General features: G+C 38.8%; 1 protein-coding gene and 1 pseudogene across 14 annotated transcripts in view; both read right to left on the bottom strand.

The window, feature by feature from the left end:
- PPIP5K2 (diphosphoinositol pentakisphosphate kinase 2) overlaps positions 1-8,647 on the bottom strand; it is a 66,891-nt gene extending 58,244 nt beyond the window's left edge. For 7 of the 14 annotated variants that reach the window (XM_037032037.1, XM_037032039.1, XM_037032038.1 and 4 more), the window contains exons 1-2: positions 8,416-8,647; positions 4,663-5,047 (exon numbers count right to left, since the gene is read on the bottom strand). In XM_037032037.1, coding sequence (XP_036887932.1) covers positions 4,663-4,776 — 114 coding nt within the window. In that variant the 5' untranslated portion in view covers positions 4,777-5,047; positions 8,416-8,647. The remainder of the gene's footprint in view (positions 1-4,662; positions 5,048-8,415) is intronic. The other 7 variants (XM_037032044.1, XM_037032042.1, XM_037032040.1 and 4 more) reach the window with 1 other exon arrangement.
- On the bottom strand, positions 6,127-7,122 carry LOC118977233 (S-adenosylmethionine decarboxylase proenzyme-like; annotated as a pseudogene).
- Positions 8,648-14,071: the final 5,424 nt, after the last annotated feature.

Genomic DNA, 14,071 nt, shown 5'->3' with positions numbered 1-14,071 from the left:
TTAATTAAAATGTCAAAGGTTAAAGATAAAGAGAGAATCTTAAAAACAGCAAGAGAAAGGCAGAGAGTAACCTACAAAGAAGTTCCCATGAAACTATCAGCTGATTTATCAAAAGAAACTTTGCAGGCAAGAAGGGGCTGGAAGGAAGTATTCAAAGTCATGAAAAGCATGGACCTACAACCTAGATTGCTCTACCCAGCAAAGCTATCATTTAGAATGGAAGGGCAAAGTGCTTCATAGACAAGGTGAAGCTAAAGGAGTTCATCATCACCAAGCTCTTATTATATGAAATTATATGAAAGATCAAAACTAAGAACATTAAAATGACAACAAATTCACAACTATCAACAACGGAATCTAAGAAACAAAACCAAACTAAGCAAACAAGAACAGGAATAGAATCATAGATATGGAGCTTATGTGGAAGGTCATCAGCTGGGAAGGAGAAGGGGGGAGATTGGGGGAAAAGGTAAAGATATTTAGAAACATAATTGGGTAGGTACAAATAAACAAAGAATTGGCAAGGGAGAAGCCAAAGAACTTACGTGCATAACCCATGGACATGAACTAAGGTCGGGAAATGCTGAAGGGAAGGGGGAAACCAAGCAGAGGGGGAGCAAAGGGTGAAAAATTGGGACAACTATACAGCATAATCAATAAATTATACTTTATCTTTAAAATATATTTTATTGATTATGCTATTACAGTTGTCCTATTTCCTCCCTTCACTGCCCTCCACCCTGTAACCCCCTCCCACCAGCACTCCTTACTTCATGTCCATGGGTTGTACAAGTTCTTTGGCTTCTCCATTTCCCATACTATTCTTAACCTTCCTATCTATTTTGTACCTACCAATTATGCTTCTTATTCCCAGTACCTTTTTGCCGATTCTCCCCTCTTCCCCTACCTGCTGATAACCCCCCATAATCTCTATTTCTGTGAATCTGTTCTAAGTTGTTTGCTTAGACTCTTTTTTTTGGGGGGGGGGGGTTGGTTGTTGATAGTTGTGAGTTTGTTGTCATTTTACTGTTCATAGTTTTCATCATCTTTTTCTTAGGTAAGTCCCTGCAATGTTGCATATAAGGGCTTTGTGATGATGAACTCCTTTAACTTGGCCTTCTCTGGGAAGCACTTTATCTGCCCTCCCTTTCTAAACAATAGCTTCTCTGGGTAGAGTAATCTTGAATGTAGATTACTTCCCTTTTCTGACTTTAAATACTTCTTTCCAGGCCCTTCTTGCCTGTAAGGTTTCTTTTGAGAAATCAGCCGATTGTCTTATGGGAACTCCTTTGTAAGTAACTGTCTTCTTTTCTCTTGCTACTTTTAAGATTCTCTCCTCTTTAATCTTGAGTAATGTAATTATGATGTGCCTTGGGGTGTGCTTCCTTGGGTCCAACCTTTTCGGGACTCCCTGAGATTCCTGGACGTCTACTTCCTTTGCCAGCTTAGGGAGGCTCTCTATTATTTTTTCAAAAACTTTTCCATTTCTTGCTCTTCCTCTTCTCCTTCTGGCACCCTTGATTCAGATATTGGAACATTAAAAGTTATCCCAGAGGTTCCTAAGCCTCTCCTCTTTTTTTTGAACTCTTGTTTCTTCACTGTTCTGATTATTTTTTCCTACAGCTCCAAATCATTGATTTGAGTCCTCATTTCCTTCCCATCACTGTTGGTTCCCTGTGCATTTTTGTTTACTTCACTTTTCATAACCTTCACTCTTTCCTGTTTTGTGACCATACTCAACCATTTCTGTGAGCATCCTGATTACCAGTGTTTTGAACTCTGCATCTGATAGGCTATGTCTTCATCTATTAGTTCTATTTGTGGAGCTTTGATCTGTTCTTTCATTAGAACGTTTTTTTTTTTTTTTGTCTCAGTGCACTTGTTAGTGAGGGGAAAAGCCTTAGGTATTTGCCATGGAGGAGCAACACATGTGGCTGTGTTGTGGCACTTTTTGTGGGGTAGGGACCCCAGAGGGAACAGTGCTGCTTGCTCTGCTCTCTGCTGGCTTTCAGTCACTTCCTCTGCTACCCACAAGCAAATTGGGCCCTTCTGGTGCTGATCCTTGGGTGGGTGGGTTTGTTAACATTCTAAGACTCTGTGGGTCTCTCCAATGAACTCTCCTGTGAGGCTTGGAGTATTTCCAGCTACCACAATCTCCACATGTTTTTATCACCAGAGGTTTTGAGGCTTTATTTCCCTGAGCTAGAACCCTGGGTTGTGTGGTCTGTCTCACTCTCCAGTTGTTCCTCCCCATTTATCCACATGCAAATGTGGGAACACCTGGTCCTCCAGCCACTGCCTTGCTATGCATCCTCTCTGCCAGGGCTGCTTGTCTCTGCTGCTCCTACCAGTCTGGACGAATGTTTCTTCTTTAATTCCTTGGTTGTCAGACTTCTATACAGTTACATTTTCTGTTTTTAAACTTATTGTCCTTCTTTTGGTTGTGCGAGGAGGCAAAGTGTTGCTACCTATGCCTCCATCCTGTCTGGCAGTCTCAAGATGATTCTTTATCTAAAATATACTTTAAAATAAAGAAAAACAGAACAGGTGAAATGCTAAATCTGAAGAAAAAAAAAAACCAGCCCTGGCTGGTGTGGCTCAGTGGATTGAGTGTCAGCCTGTGAACCAAAGGGTTGCCAGTTCGATTCCTGGTCAGGGCACATTCCTAGGTTGTGAGTCAGGTCCCCTCTGGAGGGTGCACGAGAGGCAACCACAAATGGATGTTTCTCTCCCTCTTGTTCTCCTTCCCTTCTCCTTTCTTGAAAAATAAATAAATAAAATATTTAAAAGAAAAAAAACTACAGAATTTCCTATTTAGGTAAAGACTTGTAAGAATGAAAATAATTTTTAAAATAGATCTAAGTTATTTTGTTAGATATAATGTATAAAGGAACTTCTTTGAAATCTTAAAAATACAAGAATGATCTGGAACCAATTGTTTTATCAATTGTTTATCAATTGTTTATCAATCTGTAGGTCAAACGAGCCATATCAAGCTCCTCCAAAGTGATTCACTACACATCCTGAATGTAAACTCGATTTAATTGGTACCAATATTATAAGAACTATATTATACACCGAAGAGTTAAGATTACAGAAACTACCTGCCCTCAAAGTAGTTTGAGTCTAAGGGGGCAAAGAGTAATCATATAGTACATTATAATCAATGACATAAAATATACATGTCAATGTACAGAGATAGTACCAAGGAAGAAGTGTTCAAGTCTCAAAGGAAAAAGAGCAAGGAGAGGGAGAAGAGTGTGTAACAGGAAATCTGATCATGGTTTTGAAGAATGAAAAACAATTCATAAGGTGCCCCCACACGAGAGCATTTTATAGAGATAAAGGAGTGCTTAAAACAGCAAAAAGGCATGATAAAACATGGACTAAGCGGGAAATAAAATTCTGATGTTGCTACAACATAAAGGGTAAAAGGGATGAGAGAGGGTATGGTTCTAGATGCAGGCGAGAGAAAAAAGTCCTTACATGTAAAAGTGGACTTGATCTATCAGTCGTGTTCACAATGTGTTCAAAACTCTATAAAGAAAAAGGGTAAGTGTAGTAGAAGCTGTGTCAATAGTACTTTTCAGTCTAAGTCAGCCAGAGAAGCTCTGTTATTATGTTATATCTACTGGTCTTCTAGATAAGACTTCAAATAAGGAAAAGGTTTGGCTGGCAAGAGAAGCTTAAAAGTCATTTTTTTGTGTGGAGTGAGGGGGGTGATGGGGTAGGTTTTATACTAGTGACAGTCTGATTTGCACTTCAGATATGTGTAATTGCACTGTAGAAGTCGTTGCTAAATGACTACAAAAAATTTAGAGTCATCTAACAGGTACTTTTGGTTTGTCTTTACTACTTTCTATGAAAGACAACAGGGTTTTGTTTTAAAACAAAATTACCTTTCCAATTAAAAATATAAGAAGCACAAACATAGTACAAATTAGTTGGGTACAGCAATCTCTACTTGTAAAGGGAAAACAAAGACAACTAAGAATAATACTGAACTACTAGAATTATAACTAAATTAACATGATAAATGTGTCATTCCTAAAGATCCAACATGGATATACAATCTAATAGATCGGATCAGGAAGAGAACAGAACTCACATACACTCACATACATACAGAATCAGTAGGTATGTGAGACAGCCTCTCCTTTTAGCCACGCGATTTATATGTTTCTAATAAATATGGATTATCTTCTGGTCTACCACCACCTGTGTTGACAACATGATAAACTTCACAAAGCTGGTTAAGTAGTCCTACTTTGGTACCGTTGACATTATTTCCTTCTACTCTAGCTTGATATAATTACTATGTACTTCTACGTATATAAGAAATCCTTCTGAATTATGGCCACATTTTCTAGCCAGTCGTGTGTTTTATAAGGCATATTTATGAAAGACACTATAGTAGGCATCATTAAACAATCTAAATGTCTGACCCCTAATTGTATTTCTTGATGTACCGTAAATCAGTGTCACTTATGGAACAAAATGTTTTTCCAGTTTAAAATATTCCCAGCAAATTTCTATAGGAAAAAATGTCTTCATAATCCCAGACAATAGTATTAATTCACCTTAACGGTGATCAGTAAAACACCTATCCTGTATTGGTCTTTTCTCATCCAAAAACAAAAACAACAAAAATCACCAACTTACAGACTCATCCTCCTCCTCCTCATCTTCATCTGCATGGTGGAAGAAATGCCGATAGTTACCAGGGTTGATTTCTGTATCTTCAGGCCCAACAAAGAATCTGGGGGCTTCACTCATTTTTATTTCATTTGATGTCGCTTATAATTTAAACGTATTATGGCAAAATTTCTTTTAAATAAACAGAATCAGAAGAATGCATTCTCTGTCTACCAGCTGACACAGGTCTGTTGCAGCATGCTTCTGCTTACACAGTCACTTAAAATGTGAGGACAGTTAGTTGGCACATGTTCTTTTGTGCTCAGATATCATTGCTTCATTGTTGATGCAGTGTGAAAAACAAAGATAGTGAGGCTATTGCTTCAGTCAGATGATTCAGCAATCCTTTTACCTAAAATGCAATGAAAAATTAATTTAAATGACGCTTATAAAATCTGTATCAATAACTTGATACATACCTTCAAAATAAAGAGATATTTCTTCCATAAAATTAAGAAACTAAGACTTTGATCTTCGATAATATATATCTTTGAAACTTGACAAACTGATACAAAATAACACAAAAATTACACACTAAAGTTTTCAAGTCCAAAATTATCTAACATTAGGGGAAATTATTTAAATTATAACAAAATTATATCAAAAGCTAAATCCCTCTGCACATAGTTCAGAAATATCTGCATGGAAAACAACAGATAATATGTAATGGGGTTTAGAAACCATTGCCCACTATGTATCAGTTTGAAATTACATGAAAACATTTTTTGAACAGTTACTGCTTTATTGGGGCAAGACTGGAAGAAAAGATACCAGGCTGAGGAACAAAATCAATTAAAGAAATACATGTGCAGAAAACAGTAATGTTAAAACAGTAACACCCAAAATGGGTAACTGCAATCACTTTCTTAAAAGGACTTGACTTGTGGAGGAAAAACTTTAATTGCTGTTGCAAAAAACATCAATGTAAAGTTCAAATTGGTTTCAATAACATTAGCAGAAAATACATTCTATAGACTGGAGATAACTGAATGAAATATCCTGGCAGCAATTTAATAGAACAGTCCTGGTAGATAAGGCTGAGGCCAACGCCTATGAAGGAAGAAAGACTTGTCTGTGGAGAATTTTGGAAGATACAGGGAAAAATATTGTATTGTGCATAACCAAACTGAATTGTTGTCACAAATATCATAAAGTTTTATACAGTAAAAGTTTTTTTCTGTAGGCACTTCAATTTCACTGCAAGAGTCGCAGGGGACACCAAAACATAGAACATTCATGCAAGATATCTAACTCCTTGATATAATAATGCATACAATTCAAAATGATTACACAATCATTACATCTAGGGCTTTCTACAAGGTGGTAGTTATGGAAAACATGGCTCCAGGTACCAGTATCTAAAAAGCAGCCACCACCTTCTTCTATGCGTGTTCTCTTTTTGTGTTTTTTCTTCATTTTTCTTGATTAACTCTACTGTTGTTGCTGCGTCTTAGCAAAACCAGTAAAAACAAAGTTGTAATCATTGAACATAGCACTCTGGCAATTGAGACATTAAAAACCTTTAACCTTCTGGGACAAAGAAAGTACCCTGCCTCATTTACAACTCTGATTTACAAAAAAAGGTGGTCACAAATTTTCCTGGCTTGGAGACTACTTCCACAACTTTCCTGATCAAGTCATCATAGGAGGTCTGACTGAAGTTTGTTTGAAAGCTAACATAAGAAAATTCTGGTTCTGGAGTGGTGTGAATAGTCCATTAAGCTCTATCCTACCTTATGCCATTCACCAAATACCCACAAGGACTGAACACTGTGCAGAGCCTGGTATCGGTCATGAATTCCTCTCTCACAAGTGATATCCTTTGCAGCAACACCATCTTTCATGGAAAACTGATCCCTAACTGCTGGGTCAAGCTCACTCATCAGAATCTCCAGGGTTTGACCTGGCTGACTGATTACCCTATTCTCTGGGAAATCCAAAGTATACAACTAACTACAATCAGAATTCACATGCCCCATACAATATGCTGTTCCATTGGGGAAAATTACATAATAAAACTGTTTCTTCCTGGAAATTCTGCTGTGGGTACACTTGGTGATAAGGCTTCACGAAATTCTTATAAGAATAAAAGAAGCTTTCAATTGAGTCAAACCCACTGTAATCCCCAGCAAGTTTGAACAGAGGAAACCAGTGCTTTCGATAAGAGGGAGGTACCATACGTCTTCAAAATGAAACATCTCTTGAAGACAAACATGTTACTCTTACTGAGTACATAGCCTCCTGCTTGTCAGTTTTTGTCACACTTGAGATTGAGCATTGCACATCCTTCAAAAGGATGTTCTACTCAGATCTTGCAAAAGTGTGAAGATCCCCAGACCCTTGATTTGTGTCAGGTTGCTGCCTGAAGAACCACACCTCCAGCAGCTTCTCTGTCCCTTCAAAAAAGTATGCAGCTTCCATCACCATGAGACTAGTGAACAAAAACCACCACGGAAAATCTACTAAATAGTCCTGGTTGGTGTAGCTCAGTGGATTGAGCGTGGGCCTGTGAACCACACAATCGCGGTTTGATTCCCAGTCAGGGCACATGCCTGGGATGCAGGGCAGTTCCAGGCAGGGGACCCACGAGAGGCAACAATACACTGATATTTCTCTCCCTCTCTCCTTCCCTTCCCCTCTAAAGATAAATAAATAAAATCTTTTAAAAACTCAACTAAATACATAAATCTCTTCTCCTGCTGCTGCTACTTCATCAATCTTCTTAATGAAGATTACAGAATCTGAAAAACCTGGTTCCTAATACAGGTTCACATGGTTAATAGGAATAGCAGTTTACTAAGGTGAGTTACGTGACCTCTCTGAGCCTCAATTTCTATCTCTGTAAAATGAGAATAACCATCTAACTCATGGAATTGTTGAGAGAGGAGTACAAGAAAATATGTAAAGCACTTGGCACATAGAAGAACTCAGTTAATGTCAGTTATCCTTATTATCTGCCTAAAACAAAAACTTTATTTTTCATTGGAGAATGTTCAATAGTAAAACAAAAGCTTCTCCCGGTGTAGAACAATGATGGTAGGTGCTAACGTCGGCCATGCTTCTCACTTCAATTTAAGCCTTTCAGCACGCTAAGCAAGGCAAGGTGTTACCGGCAGGACTCCAAAGATCGCAAACTCCCAGGAAGTCGTTGAGAACCTATTAAATGAGATCCCGTGGTCACCACCCTCACCCTGCTTTCTCAAAGCGCTAAAGGATGCACCACTCTCCAACTGAATAGGTGCGGCAATGACCTACTCCGTCTTCACTCCGGAAAGCTGCCACGAATGGGGGGTTTTGTTCTTTTGAAGTGCGGGTGGAGGCGCGAGGGGCAAAGGGATAAAGACTGCGAAATGAAAATAAAAAGTCATGTCTACCCACAGCAGTCCCCAAACTCGAGGCTGTTTACTTTGGTGGAGCGAGACCGTAGCCCAGAGAGTATCAGCTAGAAGCTCGCCTGTTCCCTGATGAGCAGACACCTCTGATATCTTAACCAAGAAATGGAAAAAGGAAGCAATTGAGGAAGAGAAATTAAGACGCGAGACGACCCGCAAGGCTGTACTCTTCCACGCTGCCTTTCGTCAGGCACCTGCCCCTTAGAGGAGCGCGTGTCTAAGGCTCCGCAGAGCTCAGCAGGAGACAAAGCAACTGCCCAGCAGCGGCTGCAAACCTTGGGTGACCAGGTTCCGCATCTCGGTTTTTCTTCAGTCTCGGGGCCCTCACCTCCGCTGCGATAGTCACGCGATTGGCTGGAGATGGCCGATCCATACAGGTCTCGGTTTCCCTTTTAATCCCGAGGGCAGGGGTGAGGTATTGGTCAACACACTCCAGCTATAAGCATGATCGTGGGTCTCCTTTCTTCAGTTAAGAGTAGAAGTGCCACATAGAGGTAGTGCAAGGCACTACTATACTACCGAGTTTCCGCCACGCCTCCTCCTCGCCCGCTTCGGGTCTCACTCGTACTCCTCGCCGTGCAGAACAACTTCCGGCAAGAACCAAAGGTTCCGACCAGACTCCAGCTCCGTCGTCCAGATAAGCACCTCTTCTTAACGACACGGGTAGCTTCGCTTCCGGCAGCACCAGATAAGTCTCGAGAGGGAGCTTAAATCCTGCGTTTCCATATAGAATCCCTTCGGTGAGTGGTCGTTCTGGTGTGCTTTGTCATGCTTAATTAATTTAAATTGAGGTGTGACCTGTAATTTCAAACCCCTTCGAGTTGGGTAGCCTGGGAAGGGTTTAAAGTGACTCTGGGATAATGCGCAGGCGCCGTCCAGGCGGGAGGGCCTTGCCTGGGCGTTGCGGTCGTCCCGGCCTGCCTAGCAGAAATCGGGCGATTTCCGTTTTCGGGCCTGGGGAGGTGCCTAGTCGTCGTTACTCATGTTTTGCCTAACGTCGTTGTTTTTCTGTTTGCGCTAAATTTAGCTGGATCTTGCCTTCAAGTCTTAGTTAATGAGCAGCTTAAACGCTCTGGAAATGCTTCTTCACAGTTCAAGCAGCCTCCGAGACTCCGCGCAAATTCAAAAGTTGAGTGCGGCGCTTCATTGACGTTAAAGCATTCTTCTCCTTTCCTAAGCATAGTTGTCGTTTAATCAGAGATGTTACCCTTTTGTCCCAAATTAAAATCTGCGGGGAGAAAGCTAGCCCAAGAGAGAATCTTGTCCCATTGTTTTAAAAAGAAAAGTACCCATTTTTATCCCTGGGTTCTTAAATGGACGTTTCCGAGCTAAAATAGAAAAAAATTAATGGAAATTTATCATACGAGGGTTCATTTTTATGCATTTGCAGATGAAGACATTTTATTAAACGAATTTGTACGCCAAAGTGAAGCAGATTCTAAAATGTGTGATGTATTTAAATTTCCCAGTCTGACATTATGTAAAATTGTGCATTTAATTTTTCAGAGATTAAAATAGAATAATTGAGAAGTACAATTCTGATCACAACTTAACATGTGTATTGAAATATTACAGATTTTAAGTTTTTAAGTTGGAACACATGTATATACCTTTCAAGGCTTAAATTGGTACCCACAGTTAAATACTGGTTTGATTTAAAGTGATACTTCACTGCCTTTGTTGCACACACAAGATAAAATTATTAAAGGAATTAAGTAATAAATATTTACTCAGGCACTCATTGCTTTTATTTGATGTTGTACGAGGGGTATAGTGTAAAAAAGTTCAAATATGACCCTGATATTTTCCCCTGCAACACTAGAAATTGTAATGAGCCACCTTCACTCTTTTCTTATTCCTGTTTGCTTTAATACACAAGCAGTTATTTTAACAAAAATTCCCTAAAACATATCCAGAAAATCCTAAAACAATCTTATTTACTGTTCAAACCACTTAATTGTTCATGTAAATGATACCTTCATTTAATAATATTTGGGCACAGGAAGATCGCTTATTCTGAATATTATAGCTTAAAGGTATTTTCTTTTTATATTTTATTGATTGTGCTTTTACAGTTGTCCCAAATTTTTCCTCCTTTTCCCCCTTTGCCTGGTACTCCCCTTCCCTCCAGCAGTCCCCCCACCACTAGTTCATGTCCATGCATCATGCATGTAAATTCTTTGGCTTCTCCATTTCCTATATATACTGTTCTTGATATCCACCTATTTTGTACCTACCAATTTTGCTTCTTAATCCCTGTACCTTTCTTCCATTTTCCTCTTTCCCCATCCCAGCTGATAACCCTCCAAATGATCTCCATATCTATGATTCTGTTTCTATTCTGAATATTTGCTTAGTTTGTTTTTTTAGATTCAGTTGGTAATAGTTGTAATTTTTTTCCCCTTTTAACATTCATAGTTTTGATCCTTTTCCTAAATAAGTCCCTTTAACATTTCATGTAATAATGAGTTGGTGATGGTGAACTCCTTTAGTTTTACCTTCTTCGAGAAGCACTTTATCTGCCCTTCCATTCTAAATGATAGCTTTCCTAGATAGAGTAATCTTGGATGTAGGTCCTTGCCCTTCATAACTTTGAGTACTTCTTTCTAGCCCCTTCGTGCCTGCAAGGTTTCTTTTGAGAAATCAACTGATGGTCTTAGGGGAACTCCTTTGTAGGTAACTTTCCGCTTTTCTCTTACTGCTTTTAAGATGTTCTCTGTCTCTTTAACCTTTGACATTTTACTTAAGATGTGTCTTGGTGTGGACCTCTTTGGGTCCACCTTGTTTAGGACTGTGTATGCTTCCTGCATTTGTTTGTGTACTTCTTTCACCAGATCAGGGGAGTGTTCGTTCATTATTTTTTTCATATAACTTTTCAATTTCTCACTCTCTCTTCTCCTTGTGGCACCCCTATGATTTGGATGTTGGTATGTTTAAAGTTGTCCCAGAGGTTCCTAATCTTGTCCTCATTTTTTAATTTTTTTTTCCTCCTGCAGTTCTGATTGAATGTTTTTTCCTTCCTTGTGTTCCAAATCATGATTTGATTCTCAGGTTCATCTTTTCAACTGTTGGTTCCCTGTAAGTTTTTCTTTATTTCACTTAGTGTAAACTGTATTTCTTCCCTTATGTTTTTGCCATACGCAATGAGATCTTTGAGCATTCTGACCACCAGTGTTTTGAACTCTGCATCAGATAGGTTGACTATTTCCACATTGCTTAGTTCTTTTTCTGGGGTTCTGTTCTGTTCTTTCATTTGGGTCATATTTCCTTGTCCCTTCAATTTGGCAGCCTCCATGTATTTGTTTCTGTGTATTAGGTAGAGCTGCCTTGACTCCCTGTCTTAGTGGCATTGTCTGTTGTAGAAGGGGCACCTGTAATTGTAGGGGCAGAGTCTTAGGTGATGGCCAGATCTGGCAACTCAGTTCACTACTTTGTGGTTTTTTATGGGGGCAGGGCTCAGAGAGGGGACAGTGTCACTGCCTGGCTCCTGAAGGTTTGTCCAGCACTTACCCCATTTTCAGTCACTTCTCCTACGTCCCATATGTGACTGATGCCCATCCAGCTGTTGCCCTGATGATGAATTCCATAGTGGTTTGGGATTGCTTACATTCTCAGTCTGTTCTGGCCCTTTAAATGGACTCTCTTGAAAATCCGGCAGTTTCTTCTGCCACCCCAACCCCCACGGGTTTCAGCCAGGAGTTATGGGGACCTGTCTTTCCTTTGCTGGGGCCCCAGACTGTGTGGTCTGATCTGGGGCTGGGATTGCTTGCTCCCAGGGTCTCTCTCCTAATTTTTATCCACCATACATGAGTGTGGGACCACCCATTCTGCCACTACCTCTCTGTGCCTCTCTGCCCCTTCATGCCTCTCTGCCTATCACCTTGATTCCATCTCTCTTTACCCATTTGGATGAACATAGCTTCCTTAAATCCTTGGTTGTCAGACTTCCATACAGCTCAATTTTTTTGACAGTTCTGGTTATTTGTTTTGAGATACAGTTGTAATTCTCTCTGTGGAGGTGAAGCATGTTAAGGTACACCTCCATCATGACTGGAAGTCCTAAAGCCATCTTCTTATTATCTATGCAAATGGATGTTTTCTAGGGACCAAATGATGAATATACTTTGAAAACAAACAAACAAAAAAACGCGTCTGTTTCTTTAAGTTATCCCTGTGTGTAAATACCAGATATTAGCAGCTAACTTTTAACTATCTACTTAAGTATCTACACTACTTTTATGAATTGATTTTTCTTTTTTTTTTTTTGCATTTTCTATTTGTCCTTGTCATCTGTATTTATTGCAGAACTAAAGCTTGTGAACCCTATTAGACTATAATATCATTGTAAAGTAGGCAGCTGTTGGATCTTTTGGGTTTTGTTGTTAGTAAAAACATTATCAACATTGCCAGAAAGCAATGAACTATTAATGAAAGGAAAGAGGTTTTAAAATATTTTTCCTTGTAAAGATTTTGAGGAAAATGGTTCTCTGATACTTTGAACAGCTTGATATAGATAATAATACTTAAATGTTTTAAGAATAATAATATGTTGATTTACCATTTGTAAAAGACTTTTCAAATTTACTATTTCACTGATCCACATAATTGTGGAAAAGGAGGGATAAGTATTATGTCCTTTTTCCAGATGTGGATACTAAGATTTAAGCAGCTCACACACTGGAAATTCTGACTTGTAAAAGCCTTACCTTCTCGGACACAATGTACTTGTTGTTCCACACATACGCAGGCAGTATTTTCCAAAAGGGAACTTTGGAGCATGTGTCCTGTTTTAATTCAGTGCTACCTCTTCCCTTAGGGGATGGAAGTAATTACTTATTTATTGGCATATAATTTAATGTCCATTGTGTCCCAAACACTGTACGAAACAGTATAAACATTAAGAATTAGTAAGGCTTTATTCTTTACTTATCATTTAAATTATTTATTACAAAATCACTTTATAACTTTTCTGTAAGAGGCCTGAACCGAATATTTTGAAAGTTGAGGATGACAAATAATTAATTCCTAATATAGCAGAGGGGAAAAAAACTAACCTGAAATTTGAAGCAACAAAGACCAAGGTTCAAATGCCAGTGCATGAACTCACTAACTGTGTTGCCTTGTGTAAACTGGATAATCTCTCTGAACCTCCATTTTCTTATCTATAAGGTGGTTGTAAAATAGAATGTTTGCAGTATTTTTTCATTGCTTATGTACTTTACTTATTTTTTTTTTAGTTTTTAAGCACTTGTTCTCCCTATAACTTTGGCTTTCCAGTTGTCATATAAATAAAGTAGTAGCACGTAGAACATAGTCTTTTGTGTATGGCTTCTTTCACTTAGCCTAATGATTTTGAGACTCATCCATATTCCTAGGCATATTTGTAGTTGTTTCTCATCAGTTGTGGATAGTATTTCATTGTGTGGATGTGCCACAATTTTTATATCCATTCACCAGTTGAACATTTGGATTGTTTTCAGGTTTTGGCTGTTTTGAATAAAGCTTCTAGAAACATTCACAAACAGATTTCTGTGTGGACATATACTTTCATTTCTCTTGGGTTAAAACTGATTTCCTGCATGTAAACAATTTGTATTACACCAGCAGTTCTTTGCATCCTTAGTAGTACTTAGGATTGTTAGATTTGTTTTGTTTTGTTGTTGTTTTTGCCATTTTGATGGTATGTTCTGGTATCTTGCTGTGCTTTTATTTGCATTTTTCATTGTCTAATGGTGTTGAGTATCTTTTCATGTGTTTATTTGCCACCCCTATCTTCTATGATGAAGTGTCTGTTTACAGTCTTTGTCCATTTTTTAAAGTGGGTTTTTTCTTATTATTAAGTTTTGAGAATTCTTTGTAAGTTCTGGACACAAGTTCTTTATTATGTATATGTGTTACTGGGGAGACCTGAATTAGGGGACTCCCCCTCCTCAGTTCTTTTCTGCTTGCAAGAGAAGGATTAAGGTGTAAGACAAAACCTATAG

Source organism: Sturnira hondurensis, unplaced genomic scaffold (genome assembly GCF_014824575.4).
Source record: "Sturnira hondurensis isolate 20B ecotype Veracruz unplaced genomic scaffold, ASM1482457v3 Scaffold0021354, whole genome shotgun sequence".
Lineage (NCBI taxonomy): Eukaryota > Metazoa > Chordata > Mammalia > Chiroptera > Phyllostomidae > Sturnira > Sturnira hondurensis.
Note: the sequence above shows the minus strand (reverse complement) of the source record. Positions and strands in the feature narration are given on the sequence as shown.